Source organism: Equus quagga, chromosome 7 (genome assembly GCF_021613505.1).
Source record: "Equus quagga isolate Etosha38 chromosome 7, UCLA_HA_Equagga_1.0, whole genome shotgun sequence".
NCBI classification, from domain to species: domain Eukaryota; kingdom Metazoa; phylum Chordata; class Mammalia; order Perissodactyla; family Equidae; genus Equus; species Equus quagga.
In genome coordinates, this window is record NC_060273.1 from 48,536,311 (window position 1) to 48,562,673 (window position 26,363).

General features: G+C 44.9%; 1 protein-coding gene across 20 annotated transcripts in view; it reads right to left on the minus strand.

The window, feature by feature from the left end:
• Positions 1 to 8,658: 8,658 nt before the first annotated feature.
• Positions 8,659 to 26,363, minus strand: part of SFXN1 (sideroflexin 1) — a 44,713-nt gene continuing 27,008 nt past the window's right edge. For 13 of the 20 annotated variants that reach the window (XM_046666551.1, XM_046666553.1, XM_046666552.1 and 10 more), the window contains 7 exons: positions 25,121 to 25,196; positions 24,478 to 24,563; positions 23,424 to 23,551; positions 21,218 to 21,267; positions 14,524 to 14,573; positions 14,075 to 14,122; positions 8,659 to 10,032 (listed from right to left, as the gene is read on the minus strand). In XM_046666551.1, the coding sequence (XP_046522507.1) occupies positions 9,936 to 10,032; positions 14,075 to 14,122; positions 14,524 to 14,573; positions 21,218 to 21,267; positions 23,424 to 23,551; positions 24,478 to 24,563; positions 25,121 to 25,196 (535 nt within the window). In that variant the 3' untranslated portion in view covers positions 8,659 to 9,935. The other 7 variants (XR_006889368.1, XM_046666563.1, XR_006889370.1 and 4 more) reach the window with 7 other exon arrangements.

A 26,363-nucleotide genomic window follows, 5' to 3' on the forward strand; every position in this document is an offset into this window, starting at 1 on the left:
TGTCAGGGAGGGAGTGAGGAAAGGGGCCCTGTTGCTAGAGTGAAAACTGGGAGTACCCTTGTGGAGGACAGTCTGTTTACCAGCTGTATGATTGAGGGCAAGGGATTCAACTTCTCAAAAGGCCTCAATTTCATTGCATAAAAAATGAGGATAATAATAGAATCTATCTCATAGAGGTGATGAGACGCTTAAATGAGATGATGAATAAAAGTGCGTATAATGCCTGGCACATCAAAATAAATGCCAAATACGGTTAGCTTTCATCATCATCCATCACCATCATCATCATCACCATCATTAACAAAACTTTAAAAGCTCATGTCCTGTGACCCAGCTGATCTCACTTCTAAGACCCTCTCTTAAAGAAACAACAGCACAAGAATGTAAAGCTACACACGACGTTATTCACAACAGCGTCTTATTTTGTAATAGCTAAAACGTAGAAATAACCAAAATGTCCATCGAAAGGGGAATGATAAATAAATTATAGGGATTAATACTTCAGAATTCTATGAAGCTCTTAAGAATGAGGAAGATTTATATATATTGCCTTGAAAATACTTATGGTTTATTTTTTAAGGGGAAAAATGAGGTTATAGTATAATATGTATAACAGGATTTCATGTTTATAGACAAACGCAAACCAAAAACATTTACCAGTGAGCGTATATGTTTGCATAGGTGTATACAAGGTCTGGATGCACAGAGACCAAGTTACACGGCTGTCAGCCCTGGAGGTGCTGGTTGGGATCAGGAAAGGAGAAGGGGGAAGCTGTCACTTTATACACTTCTGTGTTATCTTAGTCTGTTCTTATGAGCATGTGTTATTTTTGTAGTAGAAACAAAAAGCTTTTTAGGTCAGAGAGGTTGAGGCTTGAAAGGAGGCAGAGTGAGGAGGATGAGCGCATGGTGGACAGGAGCTGGGATGGGAATGAATGGAGGAAGCAGGTGCCGGCCCAGAACAGAGCACCCTGCAGGGCTCCAGAAGCTTCATTTTTCAAATCACAGCCTCCTTCATACTGGAAGCGTCAGAGCCATGTTCTCCAGAACCAACGACTTGCGGTCTTGGGGACATCGATTGTCTGCATTCAGCGTGGTTCCAGGTTCCCCTCTCCCGGGTTCGTCTGAATGGAGTCTTGGTGGTGGTTACCTTGGGGTTAGAGGCTGGCTCTGTCCCCTCCTGCAGAGGGAAGGCCGGCTGAGGGGAGGGCTGGGCCAGGACAGGAGGGGCAGCTGGTATATTGGCCAGGAAGTGTACAGCCAGATGCCCAGCTTCCGTTCTGCCTCCAGTCGATCTTGAGTGAGTTCCTGGAATGTGGCAATTGCATCTGTGAAGTGGGGACAACTACAGCAGTTATTTCATGGGCTGCTGTGAGATGAAATGAGGTGGTGAGAGGCAAAATCACCAATCAGTGAACGTTGGCCATCGCTGTACGTAAATGGGGGCCCACTGGTGGTTGAGTGGATTTAACTGATGATTCATTTCCATCCTCCAGCTCGGTGCTGCCATTCATATCACTGCAGAACATTAAAACCCAAGCCAGCACCCCCAAAGTCATGAAGTTATTCAAAGCTCTTCTTGATCTCTAGAACAGCAGTTCTTATTTATTTATATTTTTATTTGTTTTGAGGAAGATTAGCCCTGAGCTAACATCTGCCGCCAATCCTCCTCTTTTTGCTGAGGAAGACTGGCCCTGGGCTAACATCTGTGCCCATCTTCTCTACTTTATATGTGGGACGCCTGCCACAGCATGGCTTGCCAAGTGGTGCCATGTCCTCACCTGGGATCCAAACCAGCGAACCCCGGGCCACCAAAGCAGAACATGTGCACTTAACCACTGCGCCACCGGGCCGGCCCCTGATCTCTAGAACAGCAGTTCTCAATCCTGGCTGCACCTCGGAACAGGTTGGGGAGCTTAAAATGCCGATTCCCAGGCCACCCTCAGGTGTTGGGGTGCAATTGTTTTGAATGGGGCCTGGGCAATAGGGATTGTGAAATGCTCTGCAGGCAATCTGGAGTGAAGCCAGGGTGAGAAACCCTGCCCTAGGCCAAACGGGGTGCCCTCTTAATGCCCAGCATCTCCCCATTGCTGCCCCCCCTCTGTGCAGGGTCCCCCAAACCCTCTCAACCCCACTTTCAACTCCCAGACTTAGAGCTGCTGTGGACACTCGTCCAGGCGCTTTTCTGCCCGCTTCCTCCCCTCCCTCTCTCCAAGGTTTACTGTCAGGCTCTACTCAGCATCTTGGAATTCCTGTTTCCTTTCCCCCATTTGTCCAGATCTGGCCTCTCAAAGGAGGGCTGGGAAGCTAGAGGTTTGCTGGGAAAGTGGGATGCAGTCTGAGCTTCTTTCTTGGCAACAGTGTCCTCTCCGTCCTCACTGGATCGTCATCACTGGACTTTCCGCCGTGACGCGCTCCCTGGGGAGGAGGCCGGGTCAGAGGAGAGCCTTGTGCCTGGTTCCTGTGCTTCCTGCACTGAGCAGCGCAGTGGGAAAGCCGCCAGCGCTCACCGCTCTGCTTCAACTGACACCCCCGTCCTGGGGACTGGGTTCCCGGCATCCCCCTCCCACATTCTGCACTGAGATTGTTATTTGGAGTTTGTATCATGAGGTTGTGTCCTTTGGAATTTCAACAGAGTTGACGTTTTCCTCTCTATTTTTAGCTTTTTTTTCTTTTTTTTTAAATTGTTCTCTCATGCTACCATACCTGGAGATCATGATTAAAATATATTTTCATTAGAAACAGGAATAAGGGGGCAGAGCTTGCTCTTGATTGCAGCCACACATGATGGAACAATCGTCTGACCCCCTGGAAACGAGCTGGGACACTCCCCAGCACAACTGACGTCTGTGAGCTGACGCTGTGGCTCTGCAGAAAGGACCTGCTTGTCTGTGGTTTCCGTTTCATGTTACTGCAGAGACAGTAAAAGGGCAAGGGAAGGAAAGGCATGACATAGGGGTCTCCGTTTACCCCCCCCCGCCCTTTTTGTGAGGAAGGTTGTCCCTGAGCTAACATCTGTTGCCAACCTTCCTCTTTTTGCTGAGGGAGGTTGTCCCTGAGCTCACATCTGTGGCAATCCTCCTCTATTTTGTATGTGGGGATGGTGCCACAGCATGGCTTGATGAGCGATGCATAAATTCACTTCGCACCCGGGATCTGGGCCTGTGAACCCCAGGCCACTGAAGTGGAGCGCGTTGAATTTAACCACTTTACCACCGGGCCAGTCCCACCCTTTACCCCTTGTAATCTTCAAAATAAGACTGTCAGGTGGATTTTATTGTCTCCGTTTTACAAATAACCAAACGGAGGCTCAGAGAGCGGAACTGGCTTGTCCCACATTATCAAAATAGTAGCGGCAGAGCTGAGGTTTGAATGCTGTTCTTCCCTGCATGAAACCCTTCAGAATGAGCCCCGGCTTTCAGGAGGAAGACCGCGCTCCGTCTCTGGGCACGGAAGGGCCTCATGACGGGCCCCCCGAGAACCTGGTGGCATCTTCCCTGGAGACCCTTCCCCTGCACACTCTGCTCATCCACACCTTCTCTGGTCTCCAGGTCTTCACACAGACTGTTCCCTCCACCCAGAGCCCTAGTTTGCTTCCTGCCCCTTTTCTCCTCCCTGTGAGTGATTCCCACCCTCTTCCCCGCATGGCTGAGGTGCCACTCCTCAAAGCCCTCTCTGAGTCCCAGCGCCCCTCCCCAGCTGGGTTCAGGGCTCTTCTTCCTAGTGTCATTGGCCCGTGTCACAGCACTGACGGCCCTGAGGGTAGGGACTGGGTCTGGTCTACCATCGTTCTGCATTCCGCCCCGCCCCCTCCCACCCAGAATCAGGTGCCCTGTACCATGAGCCCCAGTGGATGATCCACTCCTGCCTGTCCGACACCAAACCAGGGCATCTTTCCAGCATGCCGCAGCTGGAGAGACCACGTTTTCTCGTATCTTCCTCTACCGCCTTCCTGACTTGGCCTTGGAGGTTCAGAGATCCAAGTTTACGGCCCAAGTTGGTTGCCTGGGGCCACCTGCCGTCTGCTCCTGGGGAGCACCTGGCTCCTGCCCCGGGATCTTGCAGGCAATGCTGCACCCTGGTGGCGTCTCTCCGTGCTGCGGCTCCCTTCCAGCCTGGAGCTCTGGCCTGAGGAGGATCCTGTGAGCAGGTAGCACCCTCATCGTTTCCAGCGGGAAGCTGGACTCGAGGGGAGGGTTGGTGATTGCCTCAGTATCCCCAGCGCTTGTGAGTGGGGAGCTGTCAGCCCAGGCATGCCCACTTTCCAGGCTGGGCGGGGGGGCGGGGGGGAGGGGCGGTCACTGCCCACCCCTAGGGGGCACTAGAGAAGTGGGAGCTGCCTCAAGCTCCGACATGACTCAGTGGCATAAAATGAATACAGGTGCATTCCAGAAAATCTAAGAAACAGAAAACTGTAAAGAAAATAAAGATTATCTGTCAACCCAGAGGCAGCGTCTGTTAACCATTTTGGTGATATCTTTCTAATTTGTCTTTTATATCTATCAATGCATTATTACAAAATTGGGACAATAACCTAGAGAGATTTTTAAAAATAGCATTTAATATGTCCTAAGTTCAGAAATAGAAGCAAACCTGGAAAATCAGAAAAGCATAAAGGAGAAAATTTAAAAATCACTTATAATCCCAGCAGAGACAACCTTTCCCCCCAATTTAGTTTATATTTGTGAGAACCATATATCTATTTTGCAAGAATTCAAATCAGAAATTTAAAAAAATGTCCTAAGGGAATATTCATTCTTATATCTTGGATTACCCCACAGTAGTGTACACTTTCTCTTTTTTCCTGCATGCAATTTCTCCAGAAACATCCTCCAACCTCTCGCCGACACGTTCCATCCACATGGCCCCACGGGAGTAGCCAGGCATTGCATGAGCCTGAGTGGATTCATCTGTGGGACTGAAGCTTCGAAGTGGAATTGCTTAATAGAAGGTATGTGCTTTTATAAGTTTTGATACATGCTACCAAACTGGCTTGCAGAGAAATCGTAGCCATTTGCACGCCCACCAGCAGGCAGGAGAGCGCCTGTTTCCCAGTAGGATCACTAACAGAATGTCGTCGAACTTGTGCTGAGTGTGCACCGAGCCAAGCACCAGGCTCAGAGCTGTCTGTGTCTTAGTGCTCACTGTATCCTCACCATTACCCACGGACGGAGGTAGTAGCATCTTCACTTCACAGGTGAGGAAACTGAGGTTTAGCGAGCTTAGCCGCCTCAATGCACAGACCTGAACTGATTCCAACGCCAGCATTCATCCTAACATCTGCCCGGTGTTATCAACCTTAAATGTATCAGAACCACTCAGAGGACTTGTTAAAAGCCGGCTGGGCCCCACCTTCAAGTTTCTGATCCAGCGTGTGTGGAGAAGGCCTGGGCGCACGCACCTCTAGTTCCCAGTAACGCTGATGCTGCTGGTCCAAGGCCCGCACTTGGAGAACCATCGCTCCTGTTACTCTCATATGGGACCCTATCTGGACATGACCTTGCTGACCTGCCTTCGACCTCAGTTGGGTGCTCGCTTGAACTCTATGTGTTCTGCAGACCTGTGGTTTGTGTACGTGTGGGAATGTGAATATACCTTTCATGGTCCTTTGAATGCACCAACTCAGGTTTGTGGCAAGTGATTTCACTTCTTCAAGACTGTCCCCCCACTTTTTTATTGAGATGATGCTCAGAGGAACCCCTGGGGGGCACTGCAAGGAGTAATGCATGCATGCACGTGTGCAAAAAAAAAATGCTTTGAAGATCATAAACACTCTTCCGAAGCTAGTTATAAACATTCCTATTGATGGAGAAGCTGTGAAGGATAGTTGGACAGGCCAGGACTGAGATAGCGGTTGGGCCAGTGTGTGACACTAGATGTCAGGCCACTTCTCTGAGCCTCAAATTCCTTTTCTTACAAATAGGGATATTATGGGCTCCTTGAGCATCAAACAAGCCCCTATGTGCGTTGTCCCAAGTGCTCTTTCTGTTCCAGAAGCTCCAGGGACAGTGGCGCCCTCAGTGACAGAAGGGCTGGTTCTGGAACAATGGGTACAACTTCATTGCTCACAGTCATTTCCCCTCTAGATTCTCAGAAATAATGTTCATTGTCACCTCTGTTCTCAGAAAATCTCATATTCCCTACTCCTTCCACATCCTGGTGATGATGTCTCTGTGACACAAAATGGGCTGTTTTCCGCAACTGGAAATTGGAAACATGAAGAACTGTTTTAGATTCCTGGAAAGAGCCCAGGTTGAACCCAATGCCCAAGTGGACCCTTGGCTGGTGCCAACTGTTCTAGTTGCTGGAGATGTGCCAGCGGACAAAAGAGAAACCCCTGCCCTCGAAAGCTTGTTGATACTGTGTCCCTAAGTATGTCAACATTGAAGTCGGATGCTTTCTTGCAATCTGGTAAGGGGTAAATATGTAAATTCACAGAAAATTTTAAGTTGGTCTGAAATGGATCCAACGAAGCTCAGATCTCCAGGAACCCCAGAGATGTGGCTACAGCCAGAACTCCCCAAGCTATGACATGTACGAGGATCTTGGGCTCCTGTCATCCTGCAGATTCTGGCTCAGCAGGTCCAGGGTGGGGCCCAAGAACTTGCATTTCCAACAAGCCTGGATGTTGCTGGTTGTAGGGATCACACTTTGAATAGCTAGGGCTTACGTGACATATTATGTCATTCACCACCAAATGTAACCTTGACTGTCTTCAGCTTTCCGTGAAATTCTGAATGCACGAAGGGAAGACTAATTTTATTAGAGTATTCAGCGGTTTACATTTTTGGGCTGGGATGCAGGTCTGGGTGTCAGATCTTGGCTCGCACTCCAGTTTTCAAGTGCCCAGGGGCAGTGCGAGCACGCTGTCACTCCTGGAAGCCCCAGCTTTCTCATCTGGGAGCAGGCACTTTTCCCATCTCTGTCTCATTTAGGCAAAATCTTAACTGTTAGACATTTTAAAAGGATGGATTCAAGTGTCTCCATTTGACCATTTTAATCTGATATTTTTAGTTAGGTTGTGGCTTATCTCTGGGGAAGCTGCCAGGGTTCTGAAATCTTACCATTAACACTGATATATACAGGCATTTTGAATGCATGTCCAGTGTCTGTAGATGAATACACGATGGGCACCGTTCAGTGAACGAACTGCTGCACAGGGATTATCTTGTTCAATCTTCAAAACAACTCTATGAGGCAGATTCGATTATTTTCTCCAAACAACCAAAACTGAAGGTCGCAGAGAATGTCAGCAGCCCAAATACGTATGTTTTACAAGTGGGTACAACCAAGATTGTACTGGGTCTGTCTGACTCCTAAACCCAAGCTCTAGAGCATATTTAAATAATTGAAGTGATGAACAGAGTTACGGTAGCAGGACAGATACAGAGACGTGACCGAGAAGGTTAAACTGCTCAGTTCTTTAGCATGTCTGTTAATAAGGCACTCCCCAGTCTTGGGTCAATTTAGATTTTCTCTGTGAACTGTGGAAAACGTTAGTTCCACATTAGAATCTGACAATGTAAAAGCAAATTTGCCTCACCACCATGTGCAGTGGCCTTAGTCACCGGAATCTAAGGCAGAATCACCCCCCCGCTCATAATTTACGTTCCTGGAATTACACTGTGTGGGGCTTGGGTGGGGGGCTCTATGCATATGGTATTCAAGAAGGTGGAAGACTGGAAGCCAAAACTAGAAACATATTTTCTGCTAAAGGCATAATACAAAAATATCTCTGCATTAGGCGTTCCTGATGGTACCCACATAGTAAGTCTCAATGGAAGGTGCCATCGATTCTAACACAAAACTGCATTATCTTTCACATACAAATAAAAGAGAGGATTTATTTTCATTCTGAGTTTATTTAACATTTCATCCAGTTGAACTGAAATAATACATTGAGTCCCACACTGGCAAGACACTGTGCTAATACTGAAATAAAAACTGCCAGCCAGTAAATACGCACAATCATAATTCTTCCTATCACGCTAATAGAAATATGAATAACTACTTACTTTTACAGGCTTATTGCACTTCATGTGAACTTTTCTCCAGAAAAGGTATTTCTAAGAGATCAGCAACGATTGCCAATCTCGGTTCATTTGTTCTCTTTTATAAACCATGATTAAACTATACAGTTAATATTTCTATATAAAAGCATCAAGAGTTGGAAGGTTCAATGTTTACAAAGACACATCTCCATGTTCATTATCCCCTTTATAACGGAGCTTTGGTTGTATCTTCCTGGTACGTGTAAAATTTCAGTTAGTTTGTCAATCTTCCAACCAGTCATTAATTTTTCAGTGAAGGTTAAGATTCTGAAATGGAGCTACCAATCACCCAGGGGGTGAGAATTTGGAGGTGAGCTGGGGCTGGTGGGGGGTGCCTCAGTCCTTTAGTTTCTTGTTAAAAGCGCCCTTTAAGCACCTCATGGAGATCTGCCTTGAATTTCAGGCTTTTACCGCTTTGTAAGAGAAGCATCTATGGCAACAAAATGCATCCAAGGCCAGAATGTTGTGGGGAAGCTACTTTGCCTCAAATGGTTTAAGACAGAAAAATCGAAATGAGAAAATTCTGGCAGCATAAAGGAAGGCTCAGAGTGGCCCCAACCTTCAGATCCATTGATCCTTTCGGAGAAAAGAGAAACACAGACACAAGGCACGCCATTTTTTCTTTATGAGGAAATTCAGTTTGGTCACATTGTCAGGAAAATCTGTCGAAACTAGGTTCTACACTTTTTTCACTTACAAGTCTCTGAATTACAAATTGAATTGAGTGGTCTACACTCAACCACTACCTTGTGTATGCCTTTGAACACCTACAGACTCGAAACATAATCTTTAGTACATTAAATATATCATATGTGAAACTACTACAGATGATGTAAACAGCGGTCCAAGGATTCGTTATTTTCAAACAGGCTGGAATGTGATATACATCATTCAAGTAAAATTCATGTAGTCACTGATTCACAAACACATTGTTTCTGTATCTTTCTGAAGGCCAAAGAGATGTATAAGCTTGACAAGAAAAGACAGGTAGGAGCTGGAACCGTGCTCTCATTGCTAAAGAATTAAACCAACCAGATTCAACCCCGTCACACAGCATTGGTCTTGAATATTCTGCCAAAACTTGACATTTGTACATTTCAGTTATTCGATTATTTGATGCAAATAATTGATGATAAAGTCAACAAGTGCAAGGTAGGATTAACATCTTCATAAGAATGTAAAACAGAATAAATTTAAAAGTCAACCAAAGAACCCCCCAGCAACATGAAAGCATCCAGGCGTTGACAGCAGGGACGGCTCGCTACACTTGTCTATCACCGTGACCTTCGGGAGGTCTGTGAAGGAGCTGTTATCCTACAGACCCAAAAACTCATCATCTACCTCGGGCTGCCGGCTGCCCAAACTGGAAGCAAACTGCCCTTAATATTTATGAGACATTTTTCACAGCTGAGCCTCAGAGCTTTCATGCTTTCCCAAATCAGTGCTGAGATCTCCTTGATTTGAAACAAGAATGGGATTAAAAATTCAATATTTTAAACAGATTTCCTTTTCAGGGTCTGGTAATCAATAAGTATTTATTGAGCATACACTGAACATCTATTCTATGCATAGCCGTGCTCTTTAAAACTCTGGGTGAGGACTTGGATGTTGTCTTGAAAAACAATTACTATAAAAGCTACAGGAAGGGTATTTCTGTAAATTATACCGTGATTCAAATGCAAGGGGGCCGACAGGCGTCGGGCACCTGGCCCACACCAGGCGCTGTGCTGTAAGGAGCAGCTTGACTCTAAAAGGCTAACGCGGATCTTTAAAAGGTTTCTGTAACTGGGAGCACCCGGGCTGAGCAGGATTTTCCTCACCCATGCGGCGTGGCGAGCCCAGGTGCGCAGTTGGCGGGTGAGCTGTCAAGCTGCTCTCCCTAAGCTACAATCCCTTATTGAAGTAGACCCGTCGTAATTCAGGGGAGGTCTCTCGGATCCTGGCTTGCAGCTCAGCCTCCAAGCTGGTCACAGACATGGAACTGGGGTAAGGGAGAAACGACAGGGTTATCACACGGGCAGGGGTGAGACCCAGATCTGGAGAGGGCAGAGAGAGGACCGCCACCCACTCCCCCATGACTGGGGCAGTGAAACAGAGTCCTGTTTAAGCAACGCTTCATGTGCCTAGAAAATGAGAGACCTGTTCCTTTCAGAAAATCAGCTGTCACTAATAATCAAATAAATGCACCTTAAAGATCCAATAATTACTAAAAGCTTAAAAACCACTCATCGCTGGCAAGGCTGGATGGTATCGACAGTCTCAGACCCTGCCGGTATTGGAAAACTGTCTGTGGAAACTTGGCTTCCCAGGGAGAAGCACACAGCTGTTCAGCAGTAATGGAAAAGACACTGTGTGCTCAGTGGGACTCTGGATGCTAACAACTCACTTGCACTAATGTGCTTTTGTCCACTGTGTTATGATACATGCTCACCCTAAAGCTTTCAGGAAACACTAAACTGTACGAGAAAAACACCTCTGGTAGTCGCACCACTGAGAGATAATCACTGTTAGTCTTCGCTTTCTGCATTTAAAACAAGTACCTGAATGTATTCTATGTATGTACGTATTCAAGCTTATCTTTTTGTTATACAGGCGTACTTACTACATAAAAGTATGAAGACAAATTATCCAGAATGCTTACTACCAGAAAAACTGTTAACATTTTGATGTGGAATTAGTCTTTTCAAAAGATTTGGTCTGCACTATAGTTGAGATGTGATAAAACATGAGGTAAAAAGGATAAGCTATAGATTTACAGACAGATATATGCAAAGAAAAGAAAAACTAAGAATATAGAAAAAAACGCAGTGGCTATTTTCTGTGTAGTGGGACTTTGAGTACTTTTAAAAGGATGTTGCTGGGGCTGGCCCGGTGGCGTGGTGGTTAAGTTCGCGTGCTCCACGTCGGCCGCCCAGGGTTTGCAGGTTCAGATCCCAGGTGTGGATCTAGCACCACTTGTCAAGCCATGCTGTGGCTGCGTCCCACATATAAAATAGAGGAAGACTGGCACAGATGTCCGCTCAGGGCCAATCTTCCTCAAGCAAAAAGAAGATTGGCAACAGATGTCAGCTCAGGGCCAATCTTCCTCACCCCACACTTGTTCACAAAAAAGGATGTTGCTGATGATAATGGTAATGGCTCTGACTTATTGATCAGCTTTTGGGCCAGACATTAGGCATTTTAATCCTTATAAAAACCCTCAAACTCAGGTATTATCCTCATTTTATAGATAAGGAAACCAGAGGTGCAACTGAGATGTGAAGCCAGGTCTTTCTCCACCCAAAAGCCATGCTCCTAACCACTAGGCTGTACTGCCTCTTGGTCCTTCTGTTTTTCCACGGGTCTATAACATAGTTACTATTAAGATAGTTTAAAGGCTAACCCAATTTTGGAGTTAAAGTTATTCAAACCTTATTGGATGATGGGGAACATTCTCTTTTTTATCTTCTAGGAGAGTTTGTTTAAAATTTAAATAATCTGTTTCTTGACAGTTGAGGAAAACTCACCTGTAAAACCACCTGGTTCTTGTGTTTTCTTTGTAGGAAGCAGTTTAAATAATACTTCAACTTCCTTAATGGCTATAACACAATTCAGACTTTCTAATTTTTAAGCATTGTTAACATTTTTCTAGAAATTTGTCCATGTTGCCTGTTCTAAAATCTACTGACACGATAATGTAGATAATATTCTCTTATCATATTGGTCTCTGCTGAATCTATACCTATGCCTCTTTTTCATTCATATTATTATTTGTGCCTTTTGTCTTGATTGATATCACAAGACAACTGTCTACTTTGCTACAATTTTCAAACAACCAACTTTTGACTTTGTGGATCCTTTATTTTTCCTTGTTATCTATTTTATTTATTTCTGGTCTTCTTTCTTTTTTCTTTCTCTGGAATTTGTTCTTTTGTACTATTTTAAACTTAAGTTGGACATTCAGCGCACTGACTTTCAGCCATTCTTCCTTTCTAATATCGACATTGAAAGTGATAAATTTCTCTCAAAGCAATACTTTTGCTGCTCCCCAGAAATTCTGATAAGGAGTGTTTTCATTCTATCTCATTCATGCAGAAGAATGGATAACTGTGGCGTATTCATACAATGGACTATTATATAGCAGTCAGAAAATGAAATGACCGGTAGCTCCATGCACTAATGTGGATGAATCTTAGTTACAAGATGTTGAACAAAAAGGACAAGTACCAGAAGACTATATAGTACACATATGTACAGTATAACACCCTTGTCTAAAAAGTCCCCAGAGAATAAAACTAAACAATATTAGGCATACATATATCGGATGAAAATTTAAAAATGTAATTGCATGTAAATGTGAAATTTACACAGTGCTTAAATCTGCAGGGGAGGCAGCGAGACGGGCTGGGAGGAACCCACAGATAGAGGTAACTTACGGGTAATACTTTCATTCATGGGTTGGGCAGTGGATTCATGGATGTTCACTGCATCATTGAAATAAATAAAATAAAATAGGGTCATGCTTGGACCAACGAGGACAGTGTGTTAAGAGCTAAGACATATGATTAATCCTATTCTATGCAACTGACAAGAAAGAAACAATAAAAACAAACATACAGACAAATGTATAAGTAAAAAAACTAGACTAATCATTTTTAAACAGAGGAAGCTAAGAGTGTTCTTGGACTCCCAAATGTAAAACCAAGTACTCTCCATGGACACATGGCTTCATGGCACTAGCAGTTATAGAAAACTTTTAATTTCCATACCTAGAGTTTAAATTAATCATAAAACAAATGTTAGAATGAATATATTGTTTTTCTCATAACACTTAAACAAGATCAAAGCCTATGTAGGAAGCTTCTTTATGGATTTTCAAATCCTTTTAATCTCAGAATCATAACAGCTGCATTTATGAGGGGTTTCCTTCGTATCAGCCGCTCTCCTCAGCATTTCCCAGGCACTATTTCTGAATCTCTGAGTGCAAGGTCAGCTGCTGGACACTGGGATCCCAGTGCCATATACCAGAGAAACAAACTCGTCCTACGTTAAGGCCTGAGATTCTGGGGTCTGTACAGTTAGACAGTATGGGTATTCCTCTTTAGAGACGAGGAAATGTATCTGCACTGGGCTTGGAGAACAGGTCCTGAAGGGCCGCCTGCTCCAAGGGGGGTCTGGCTACAGGCACCGCGGTGAGAAAAGGGTCCCTCTCCTTGAGATTTAATTCCTTCCTTAAGAACAGTGGGGCTCAAAGTGGGGAGGAGAGGATGAAAGCTGGGGTTCTCATCAGGTGGAGGGACCTGAGAAAGTCAGTTCGAGAACAGAACACCTCATCCCGGACCTGCTTGGAAAGCCCAGGGCCTTAAAGACCAGATGTCTGGGACCGGTTGGCCCCAGAATAGTGTTACAAAGGCAGGAGCCTGGTGACACTTAAACAAAAGCAAGACAACAAAATGCTGGCTCTCCGTGCCTTGATGTTCCGTCAGGAGAAGGCTGAGACCTAGATTCATGCGACGCCGATTTAATGCCTGTCACTCCGGGCCTGACATCAAAAGCAGGATTCAAGGGCAGTTCGGAATGAAAGACAAGCGCACAATAAGGCTTTTAAGGCAAAAAACTAAGCAGACAGAAGGGAAGCAAATACCCCACCCACCTAAGCCGAGTGTGTGCAATTGCTGTCCCGGGGGCGGGACTGGAATGCTACTCTGTCCGCATTAGAGACGCATTTGCCAACGGCTGAAGGACAATGAACCACGCTTAAATTTTTATAAAAGCAAATTTGCATCAGACTTAACCTGACTCTTATCAAAGAATAAAGTGTTTTCAAATGTAATGGCAGTGGGTAGAAAAGAGCTAGGTAGCGAGTTTTGAAATTAAACAGACGCGCGTTTGATTTCTGCGTCTCTCTTCTGCTCAGAGACCCTGGCTTCACTCACTTTCTGCATCAACTTCCCCACCAGTGAAATGGAGCAACGGCCTCTGCGTCTTCAACTGGTTTCCAGGATTAAAACGCATGATCATTCTGAAGAGTAACAAATACGTACCTTTTCTGAGGAAACAAAGCGCAGCACAGGGGTGTGGCAAATACCAAACTTAAAAAAAAAAAAAGACAAATCAGAGTATTTGGAAATGGTTGGCTTTTTGGATTCTATTTTGCTTTTATAACAAACCCTTTTCTTTCTTTCGAGCATTATATTGCCTCACAAAAATATGGCCTGTTTGTGTAATTTTATTACCAAGGACTGCCAAAATAATATTTTTTAAATCAAAGAGATAACAGGAGTTTAAAAAAGAATCATGCAACTAGCCCCAAATGTAGGTTTCTCTGGAGTTTACTTCTAGCTAATTATTGGGACCATAAGTTCCAGATGTTCTGGGATGGTCTCGTTTTCAAAACTTGTGTCCCATATTATCTACCCTTTCCCTCATCTTTCATATGCTATATACGTATCTTTAAAAAATAAGTTAATTATATCAAAGTAACTCTACTCACCAGAAGCCAACTAGTCCAACTTGAATAGGTGCGCTCATCCACGGGAACCTCTGTGTTGAGAAATAAATTATCTGAATACTTTTTACCTGGGGCTCGTAGAGACAGTTTCTCCTGCTGACTCACTGGAAGGAACCTCTCCACATCACAAGAGCAAGATGGAAGGTGATTAGCGACATTCGGGGGTAACACTGCAACAAGCGTGTTAGTCCTGACTCCCTGCAGCCCCACTTGATCGCTCGAGGAATGCGCATGCACAGACCAGTGGCTCTCGTTTTCCCGGTGCACGTACCATCTGAGTGACGCCGGGCTGTATTCCGGAGGTGGAGAAATCGCTATCATTTAGTTCTAACTTATCTCCTGGCTCAGGAGGCAGGCTAGCCTGGCGCCCGGTTGGAAGACAAACACACCTGCCCTCAGACCTCCGCCCGGCTGTGGGAAGGGCAGAGTCCGGCCTCTGCGAGTTCTGGCCTCCTTACCTGCTAATGAGGATCACAGCAGCCTCCTGAAAGTGTGGGGGAGACATGCAGATGACACTCATTGAGTACAGGGCTGGGGACAGGGCCGAAACCCAACACACGTTCCCCCCTCCTCCCTGCAGCTTGCCTTTCTTAGTTTTCGTTGCTGTCAGTATGGTTAAAACTATCGCCGGCATAAAAAAAGTTTGACTGCCACTTTTTTTAACGGAAACAAGTAAGTTGGTTGGTCTTTTGGAGAGTAAGTGCTGTTAGACCTTCAGTTTTCAAAAAGGAGTGGTAGCAAAATACACAATATAAAGGGCGATGAGATAGATGGTTATATAAAGGAGGCCACTGAAAAAGCTGCAACCAAGCTGTGAGTTGGTGTAATGAAATCAGCCGACTTAGTTACGAGTCAACACAAGCTGTTAAAAGATCAGGGTCCCAAAGAGGCTTGCATGAGAGGCGTACCCTCGTCCCCGAGAAGGCTCCTCTGGTGGGAAGGTACGTCACACGGGCTAACGTGAGGGGAGAGAGGCATGGACTAGAGAGGAAGGGAGAAACGTCATCAAGAGGAGGCAGACCCACAGAGCTCACGCAGAGGGCCCACCCCTCAAAGGAGAGCAAGATAAGAAAATACTGTATCCAGGGCAACCGGCTCTGTCTGAGGATGAAGGATTTTTACAAGGAGATGGTAAATCCTCACCCCATCACTTCCCAGACGTGTGATGTCTGTGCTGGTAGACAGACTCAGTGATGGGAAGGCAAGCTAGGTACTGAACGAGATCCTGTGGAAGAAGGAACTTGAGCCCCTGCGAGCAGCCTCCTCATTTCAAGTGGACTCTTGCCTGCATCCTGGGGAACAGCTCGTGTAATCTCAAAGAAGAACGCATGCAAATGAAAGGCCGACGTGGTGGCAGGGATGGTTTGGTTGGAAAGGCTCTTGGTAAGGACAAGGATCCTGGAGAGATCTGACTGATCCCACGGAACCCAACCTGGTTGTCATCCGGTCTCCTGCCTCCTCTCCAGCACCCTGTCCTGCTTAATTCATCCCTCCTTCTTCCACAGAACTTAGTCTGAGATGGGATTAGCGAGCTGTGAATGTCTCGTCTTCGCCCACACACTCACAGAACTCCTCGGGGTAGGGACATGTCTCACATAGCACAGAACTGTGCAAACAGAGGGTATTTTAAATAAAAGTGTGAAGGAATTACAGACAGCAATCACAAGTTTAAAAGATACTCAATGAGGTAAAAGCTCAAAAAGTTACTATGACTCTAAATTCTTTCTCCTCCCAATGATCTTTTTTCCAATAGTTTTATTGACTTATGATAAACTGCACATATTTAATGTGCAGAGTATAAGTTTTGACATAGGTATTCCACTGTGAAGCCATCACCACAATCTAGCTGACGGACATAGCCATCATCCCTAAGGCTTTCTTTGTTCCTTGTGCCCTTGGCAATTCCACCCTCTCCCTTAAACCCTGCACCCTGTTCCCTGGCCACCTCTGATCTATAAATTAGTTTATATTTTCTGGGATTTTAGATAGAGCATCTACTCTGTTGTATAATTCTTTTGAGACTCATTCATGTTGCTGCATGTGTCAATAGTTCATTGCTTTTCACTGCTGAGTTGGGTATTCCATTGTGTGCATGTACCACAATTTGATAATCCACTCTCCTGCTAAGAACATCTGGGTTGTTTCCAGTTTTTCCTGCAAATAAAGCCGCTGTGAAGGTCTGTCTTTTCTGGACACATGCTCTCATTTCTCCCAGGTAAATACCTAGAAGTGAAAGGGCCGCATCACATGGTAAGCATATGTTTAACCTTTTAAGGAACTGCCAGATTATTTTCCAAAGTGGTTGTGCCATTTTACAGCTCCATTAGCAGAAGACAAGAGTACCAGTTCCTCTGCATCCTCCACAACACTTGTTATAGTCAGTCTTTTTAATTTTAGCCATTCCAATAGGTTGAGTGGTAGCTAACGTGGTTTTAACGTGAATTTCCCCAATGACTAAAGATACTGAGCATCTTTTCACGTGCTTATTTGAAAACTGCATATATTTGGTTAAATGTCTGTTCAAACACTTTGCCCATCTGTTTATTGAGTTGTTTTTTTGAACGAGTGTTGAGGGCTCTTTACACATCCTGGATGCAGCTCCTTTATCAGATACATGCTTTACATAAATTTTCTCGCAGTCTGTTTCTTGTCTTTCCATTTTCTTTGTAGTTTTCAAACACCAGAATTTTAACATTTTGATGGAGTCCAATTTGTCAATTTTTCTTTTATGTACTATGCTTTTGGGGTTGTGTCTAAGAAACCTTTGCCTAACTCTAGGTCTCAAAGATGTTCTAGTATATTTTCTTCTAGAAGTTTGACAATTGTAGATTTTTACATTTGCAATCTACGAATCATTGGAAATTAATTTTTATATATGCTACAGTCAATTTCCTACACATGGCCCACATCCTAGGACCTGACCATCCACAAGTCTCCCTACAAGCCATGCTCTGTGTCCCCTCTGAGCTTCTGCAGAGCATGTGCCATTGGCCAGACCTCTTCAAGTCTCTGCCCACTCCTGCAGTCGGGGGAGACGCCTCCACTCCTTGCTCTGAGCCCTGTGCTGTAGACACCGTGCATCGGAGCCACTCCCTGTGCCTCTTCCCATCACCGTGCTATAAGGCCCCTGAGAGCAGGGCTCAAGCCCTGTTCTATGACTCCAGCACTAGCATGTTGCTTGGCATGCAAGGCATTCGGCAAAGGGCTGCTGAATAAATGAATGAATGAACAAAGAAATGCTACATTCACACTCAATTAGCAGACAATCCTGACAACCTACCGAGTAGGCGGAGCGGCCTACCTTTATTATAGGGACAGAGAACTAGAACCTAAGGAATGAGGAACTGTTCTCTCACCCAAACCATATCAGTTTTGTTCCCAGTGAGAGTGCCAGCAAGGTAAGGAGACCACAGGAGCTCTTCTTCCTGAAGACTGTTCTGAAGTACCAGATTTCAGGCAGTGAACTTTTTGGTTTACTGCACAGATTACCGTGAGCCACCTGCCTGCAGCTGCTGCTTTCTTCCAGCACTGCACTTGGGCAAAGATAAGGCGGAGGGGAAGGATGAGTCATGCCGAAAGCTCCCCAGGCTCCCCACTTAAAAAGCCAAGAATGTTCAATCCGCCTTGTGTTTGCAGACGAGTTGGGTCACGACCAAGGTAAAAGCCCAGATAATTACATCCTTGCAGAGGCACATCTGGCCTCCAGAGCTATGGGAACAACCAGAGGGCCGAGCCGACCGAGGCAGACGCCACCCACGTGGACATTCTGAGCCACCGAGGACCGTCTCCGGGACTTCGTAAGGGCGCTCAGGAAAGCTTGCCTTTCAAAATAGCACGTGAAAATGCTTTGGAGATGGAAACATATGGAAGTTAATATAAGCCGACTCTGCCTATGTTTTTGTAATGGCTACACTATCAATTAAGTCTTACGGTCTTCTCCACATGGGCAGAATGCCGTATTTCAGTGTAACGGCAACCACGAACTTGGGAGTGGTATGTGTGTATGAGGAGCTCAACAACATTTAGCTGCTACGTTTTCAAAGCAACATTCTCCTCTGAGCTGTGGAGTATAGTTCCAGCCAGACCCCCTGCAGCTAGCGAGGCACTCGGACTCATGTTCCAGCTACTCTGATCCTTCCTCCCAACCTTGTCATGGAGGTTCGGCAGCCAGTGGCCCCTTCTGGCTCTGGGGCGGGGCAGGCAGAGGGCTTCTTTGGGAAAGGGAAGCAAGATGGCACATCTCCAAATTATTACTGAAGGGTACGGTATCAAGCAAAGCTAAAAACCGCAATCACGAGGAAGGAAAACAAAAGATTTATTCACTTATTATTGTGAAAAAGCCTAGGACAGTGTGGCAATGGTAGCTAACCACTTGTATCATTTGCTGGTTCCTTCATGTAAGAAAATGCCAGGCTGTGTCTATAGCAATTTCTGTCTGTCACAGCAAGAAAATTATGCAGTGTGACCAACTACGTCTTCTATTCAGTGTTTGTCACTGAGAGATTAGAGTAACTGTGGCAACTTTGCCAACAGCACTGAGACCCCAGGAGTTCGAAGGAATGCCTGAATTGGGAAAATCAAGTTTTCCCCGGTGACCTAACTTTTCAGCGTTAACGTAGGTACAAACGTAGACTTTCTTAGAGAATTTCTGGAATCCCAAGCCACGATCAGGACACATGTTAGCAGCCAGAGTGTGCCCAACATCCACAGGCTGGAGCTAGACACCACGGAATAACGTCCCAGCAACAGTGGCAAGAGGCAAGATTCAGAGCCTCTGCTCCAGAGCCCAGCTGCTGGACCCCTCTGCTACCTGGGCGCTGGGTGGCTCTGAGAGGCAGAGAGAAAGGAATGGGGAAGCCTCCACAGTGGGCATGCGGCCTCCCCACTGCTTTCACAGTCACCTGCAAATTCACGCAATCGTAACCCTGCTATCCTATGGGTGCAATGATCCGCATTTACCCCTCTTCTTTCGCAAAAGCTGTTACTTCTCTTCTTTCGCAAAAGCTGTCACTTTCACGTCAGACAAACTAACATGGTAAGATGACGGTTTCCAAGCCCTGTACCTACCTAGAAATCTGGTCTTGCTTTAAAAAACCTGCTTTTGCTTAAATTCAGTGGGAGGGGGAGGTTAGATGTATCTTTTCGAAACTTTGCAGCAGAAAATGACTTTGGAAAACTTTTTCAAGAAACATCAGAACAAGAGCTATGAAGTAGGTAACATGTAAAACAAGGCCACAGTTACATGTTGGTCCACACTAATGGCTTTACCGCTTAAATACACGTAACTGCTTTGTATTTCTGCTTAATCTTACAACGAAGGCTGTCAAAAACCCACAAAGGAGATGGATGGAGACTCAGAGGGTTTTTGAGGGTGTAGCTTCCTGGGGTAGCCCAGGGGTCTCTGGATTCCCTATGAGGACAAGGAGCACTGGGACCATTCGGTCACTGCAGAGCCACTGTGACGCTCTACCTAACACTTCATAGCGTTGTGTAAGACTGCAACAGGAGGAAGCTCATGGAATGTGAGGCTTCCAGATTCCTAACGTTTCCAAGAGACAATAGGAGGGGGTGCTGCAGAGAGGGGCCCCTTTCACTCCCACGGGGTTGGTGCGTTAACACGTAACAACCTGGGTGTGTCAGTCAAATGAGATGCTCGACAGCACTGTTTCTTCATAGCAAACTTCTTAGCTTATTTTTCGAAAAATGTGATTGTACTAAGAGTGTTTAGGAAGTGTTGACTTAGTGTTGGCCTTAGTTTTCCATCTGCGGCCCACAGGGAGGGTTACAGGTTCATGAACACACCTGTTGACATTTAGAATTTTCTCAATCACTGAAATCATTCAGGAAGGGCTTGGTCTGAGAACTATGTCCTTTTTTCAAAGCTCTATAGTGTCCCATCGATGGCACGGTTCTAAGACTGAAAACAATTCACTCCAAGGGAGCTGTGGTCTTCACCACAACACAGCTGCCTCTCCAGCGAGGAGCCTGACCCATTTCTCCTGGCAGATCTAATGGTGTCACTTCCCAAACAGCATGAGCCCAATGAGTCACCCTACGCCACTGTCTCCTACTTGTTACAAGAACTGGAAAACTAAAGTGAAGGATAAATACTATTGTATTAAATCATGGAAACTACAAAAAGCAATGTAGAAAGAATGTATACAGTGCATGGACATTCCTTCGTTACAAATTCATCCTGTAATATTTTTAGACCTTGAGGGGAGGCAGCTGCTAGATTAATGAATCATTAGATATGATCACCAAAGAAAAATACATCAGGATACTAAATTCAGTGTTCCATGAAGCTACTACTCCATATTATTTCTTCATTTCTGATAGTATGTATAGAGAGTTATAAACATGGAATTCCAAATTCACACCACCTCTTCATTGTTACCTAGCGAAGCATCCAGTTGATGACTAAGCTAAGCATGTACCTGCATTGTAACTTCTAAACAGAAGTGGGGAGCAGTCTGCATTTATGAGAGCTTTTTCAACTTTCTGAGATTAGAAACAAAATGTTTCTGGAAACATCTTTTTATTTGTATAAGTGTCCAAATGTAACCAGCCCCCGAATTCTTTACTCAGTACTTATGTAGGAGGAAATATCTGTATAGTTTGAAGTCTGAAAGTGAATTGAAAGATTGAGACAATGATCAAGAGAATTGGGGCTTACCTTTAGAAAGGCTTTCTTTTCCAAAGTGTTCATGATAAATGGAGGGATAGCTGCAAGTAAAAATAGATCTACTTAAATCTTCACTTAATATCTATTTTTAGCTCACATTTGTTTCCCCCAACAATTTCACAAAAGGCTTAAGTCACTTTCAGGCTATTTTCACACTAGCAGAGTGAAGCCAATTGCAATAATTCTTGAAACTACTTTAGTATTTAAGAAAAAATCCACTATTCCCATTCTCTAGATTTTTGAAAAATAATGTAATGCTCTTTGCCAGGCAAAAAATTTTGTAATCTTGAAGAGAACTTTATATTTAACATTAAATATGTAACAGTACAAACATGAGGACCTTTACCCCCGTACTAATAAGACAAACCCAACCTCCCCTGGGTGTCCATTCCACGTGTATAAAGCAGCATAAAGATTGCTGCCTTGACTCAGGCAGACCACTGGCTAGCTGGTGCTCCTAGAAAAGTTACCTCACTTCTCTGAGCCTTAGTTTTCTGCTTTCCTCATCCATAAAAGGGGGAGAATTGGCCCAAACTGGCCAGGATGATTGGATGTAATAACACTCGTAAAACACTGGGCAGCGTTAGATGATTTACTCACAGGTTTTATCAGACTAAACGGTGACATCCATAACTCCAATATGTCAATCACCTTTTTCACTGGGATAGAAAAACTATGTTCTTCCTCTGGGGGCTAGATTATTATCTAAGCCAGAGGAAATGGATTTGTTGGGCTGGCTGAACTCCAAAGCGGAGACTCATACTTCAAAATGGGAAAGTACAAAACCAAAAGCAAGCCCAGCGGAGAAGCTGGATTTTGGCAAATCTGGAAATCTGGGCTCCGCAGGCGTGTCGGGCTTCCCCGCCACCTCCTGGCAGGTCAGTGGCTCGGGGGACCCCTGGCCTACATTTCACGACTGTGGTTTCCACAGTGCACCTCGTTACATCAGTTAATGGGGCTTCAGTCAGATAACCCCCATGAGCTGGAAGGTGAATATGATGGTCATCAAAGCTTTCCTTCATGCCCTCTTTTTCAACTTTGTTGCCCACTCCTACTTGTCTGCTGATGAGCATTCACAGTGATGAAAGGTATTTGAAGCCAACAACAAGTAGTGGGAAAACTTGAGAGTGGCTGATTACGTATGCTTCTGTTGAGAGCTTAGTTAACAGCCAAGTGCTGTTTGCATTCAGTTTAGATGAGGAAATTAAACGCACTAATTTCTATTTTTTCTGCAAAGGGCACTGTAACTCCCAGCCCTCCAGGTCCTGAGTAAGTCTGAGAACCTTCTCTAGGCCCGTGGCCTGAGGAGAGCTCTAAGAAGCCTTGGGAGTGGACCGGCGATTCCCAGAGGAGAAAACACAATGTAGATTTTCTGCTGTTGGTCATGTTGCTGCCAAGCCCTAAGGACGGAACTGAGTAGGAACCTGGTACACAGTTTATTCATGGCTGCTCCAGCCGACCCAACTTGCTCTGTGTTTTAAGGGTTTCCAATTGATACAAATACATTTTCAGGAGAAATTCCTATTCAAGAACTTCGGGAAGTTTCTTTGCAAGATTTACAAAGATCAAATTCTTTCCCTTCAAGTTCTCATCACCTCTACTATCACTGCCCTGGTCCAACCTGCCGTCATCGCTTGCTTGGAGCACTGCGACAGCGTCCCGACCAGCCTCCCCTGGAGTCGTGGACACATGAATGATGCCACTCCCCTTCAAAACCCTCTATGGCTTCCTACCCCTCAGATTAAAAGCCAGGGCTCCAAAGGCCTGCGGGCCATCCATGTTCTGCCCTCTGGGGCCTCGCTCACTCCATTCTCCTGCTCCCATCTCCCTCTTTCTACTCCAGCCATACCTGCCATTTTGCAATGCTTCTGACACACCAGGCAGGCGCCCCCCCTCCTGCTGTTCTAACTGCTAGAATCTGCCCCCGGGCCACGCAGCTCCCTCCCCCTCTGCCCAGCACTCCTTCCTGGCCATCCTGTCCACTTCCACCCAAGACCCCCGTCCCTCCTTTTCCCCTCAGGCTTCATCATCACCTCACATATATATTTCACTTACTTATCTTGTTGATTCTCGGCCTCCCCCTCTAGAAAGTAAATTCCACCAAGGGGAATGACTTTTTCTTTGGTTCAAAGATGCAGAAACGCTCGCTCAATCTATGTTTATGGAATAAATGAGGGGAGGACAAAGTTCTACTAACCCATGCCTGGGGCTGCCATGAGAATCCTGGAGATGACTACCTGTGCGATGGCTTGTTTGGCAGCATTTGCCGACTCGCCCAGGCGGTTCCCATTTTCATCGGTGACAGGAATGCCAACTTTGAGTTCCCTATGGAGCAAACGGCACACAGACGTTCACAGATCCCGGTGTGCAATGGCTGGAAACAGCGCTTACATTGTGAAAGGTCAGGTCCCTACTGATCCAAAAACCTGCTCAAGTGTCATTTGCGGCACTAATAAGTCTACTTTAAATAGCACGGACAAGTTTAATCTCGTGTGATAGGCACAAAAGTAAAATAACACTAGTAAACTTTGTAAAAAAGGTATAGCAGTTTTAAGAAAAATATGACTCAAAGGGCGAACGCTAACATAAAGGAAAGGCTAATTTCTATGCTCATGTGCAAATCTGAGCAAGTCTTCAAATGAGACAGACACAGTACAGAGCGTTAGTAAGCCAACTGACTACACTGACAGGGCGTCACAGGTCGCAGCACTTCTGACGTTGGCTAACTACACTAACACCAGAAGGAGAGCTCCTAGCGTTACCTCGTTTTTCGTTCTCCACTCCTAAATGCTTTTTCTCATTCTTTCTTCTCCTTTAATTTTTGCCGTTCTAAAAAGTACTTTCAAAGATATAGATTATTTTAAATCTCCCCCAAAAATTCTAGGGTGAAAAAGAACCTTTTTTAGAGAATAAACTTTCTTTGCGTAGACCTCCTCTGCCCAGCCCTAGCACAACTAAATGTAAGTGTGAGATATATTTTTTTAACTTTTTATTATACAGAAGTAGAAAGACTATTCTAAACTCTCAGGTACTCATCAGCCTGCTTCAACAATTAACAACTCCCGGCTAAGCTTGTTTCATCAATGGAGCCATCCTCGCCCCCAACGCCAGATTATTTTGAAGCAAATTTCAGATCTCATATAATTTCATCTGTAAATATTAAAATAAATTTTTAAGAGTTTCAACAAAGCTAATTATTACAAGAGATTCCAGTGTCAAGCACAAGTCCTAAGAGTGCACGTTAGTCTTACCTTTGTCTCATTAATGGAATATTAATGCAATTAGCAGCAGCCACCGCAGCAAAGGGAACAAAACGTCCGATGAGTGGTGAGACGTGCTGCAGAAACGAGAGTCCAAGAGTGTTGTGTGACTTTCCCTGCAGTATTGGAGGGAAATACTTGTTTCTTCTTGAAAATTGCTAAAAATGCAGAGTCCTGTTTGTACAGAAACTCAGGCCAAGAGAACTTTCAAAACTTGTTTCCTAGAGATATTTTCATATTTCCAGCATGGGCACACTGGGACAATGCAGACTTCTAGAACATTCTGAGAGCTTAGTGTGGTTGTCGGAGGAGGGGGCTCTGGAGTCCCAAAGTCTGAGTTCAGATGCTGGCTCCCCCACCTCTTCAGAGGGGGGGTTCTGAGGGTGAGCACTTAGCATTGAATTTAGCACTTAAAGCACAGTGTCAGGAAGAGACCAGGGGCTTGGCAGATCTTACCGGTGACACCCCTTCCCAAGCTTACTGGAAGATATAATTAAAATATACAGTTGAAGATAATGACTATAATAAAAAAGTACCAAGACTCGAGCTATTTTTAGAAATAATAGAGAGACTTAGAGCCTGGCAGGTGAGGACAAATTAAGAAGCTTTACTATGGGAATAAAAATCCAAGTACCTTGGTCAATGCATTGAGTCCTAGAGCTGTTGCCACAGCACCCGTTGTTGCAGAAACATAAGCCGTTCCCAATTCACTGAGAAGAAAGAGAACAGTGCATAAACGACTGCGTGTCAGGAAACTCAGAGACAACATTTTTTGAAGAAATGAGAGGGAAATGTGAAAGAGCATGATTAAGAATGGAGAATGGAGATGCCACAAAATAATACTCATTATTACTCTACAAGTAGAGAAATCCAGAGAAAAAGCAAGTAGACCCACAACAAATGTGCTTCTTCACATGTAACCTGACTAGGACCCAAAACAAGCAGACAGAGAGCATACGGACATGCAGGGGAAAGAAAGGAAGGGAGCTGCGAGTGTGCAGAAACCCACAAACGTAAAGAAACACACACTGGGCCAAATGCTTCTAGTATGTTTGCTTAAATCAAAAACATTTCTCGGGCCAGCCCGGTGGCGCAGGGGTTAAGTTCGCATGTTCCGCTTCAGTGGCCCAGGGTTTAACGGTTCGGATCCCGGGTGTGGACACGGCACCGCTTGACAAGCTATGCTGTGGCAGGTGTCCCTCATATAAAGTAGAGGAAGATGGGCACGGATGTTAGCTCAGGGCCAGTCTTCCTCAGCAAAAAGAGGAGGATTGGCAGCAGATGGTAGCTCAGGGCTAATCTTCCTCAAAAAAAACTTCTCATTTATTGAAAGTAAAAATACAATGCTGCCATTCTTAAAATTACATCTTAGTGTGTAAAAATCCTCAAAGTTTCACCTTCAAAATACAATTAAGCCCAAGAAAGTCTACCTTATTTTAAAATAAATTTTAATTCAAGAATGGATGAAAGGAAGGGGTGGTAACACTGCTGGCTGCAGATTTCCAAATCCTTCATTCCAGGTGATGACAGTAGAAGAATACAGACTGTCAGACGCAATTTAAAGTGATAACACAAAAAAGAAAGCACTTCGAAGTGTTACACAAGTTGTGCTGAAAGCTCTGGTTAACTAATCACTTAAGCCTGTCTAAAATTTCTTTTACAGAAGGCAAAATTTTAAGCCCATTTTCTTTCTTTTTAGCTCCAAAGATGACCTATTTTAAAGACAAATCAGATCTAAAAAAAGCTGTCTTGATTTCTGCAGAGACCACATTGTTGATCCCCTATTTTGACTTGGTATCTGTCCCCAGGTTCAGGGTATATCTGAACTGCCTGCTGTGTGTTCTGCAGGGAGAAGGAGCTGAGGTGTGGGAGAGCTA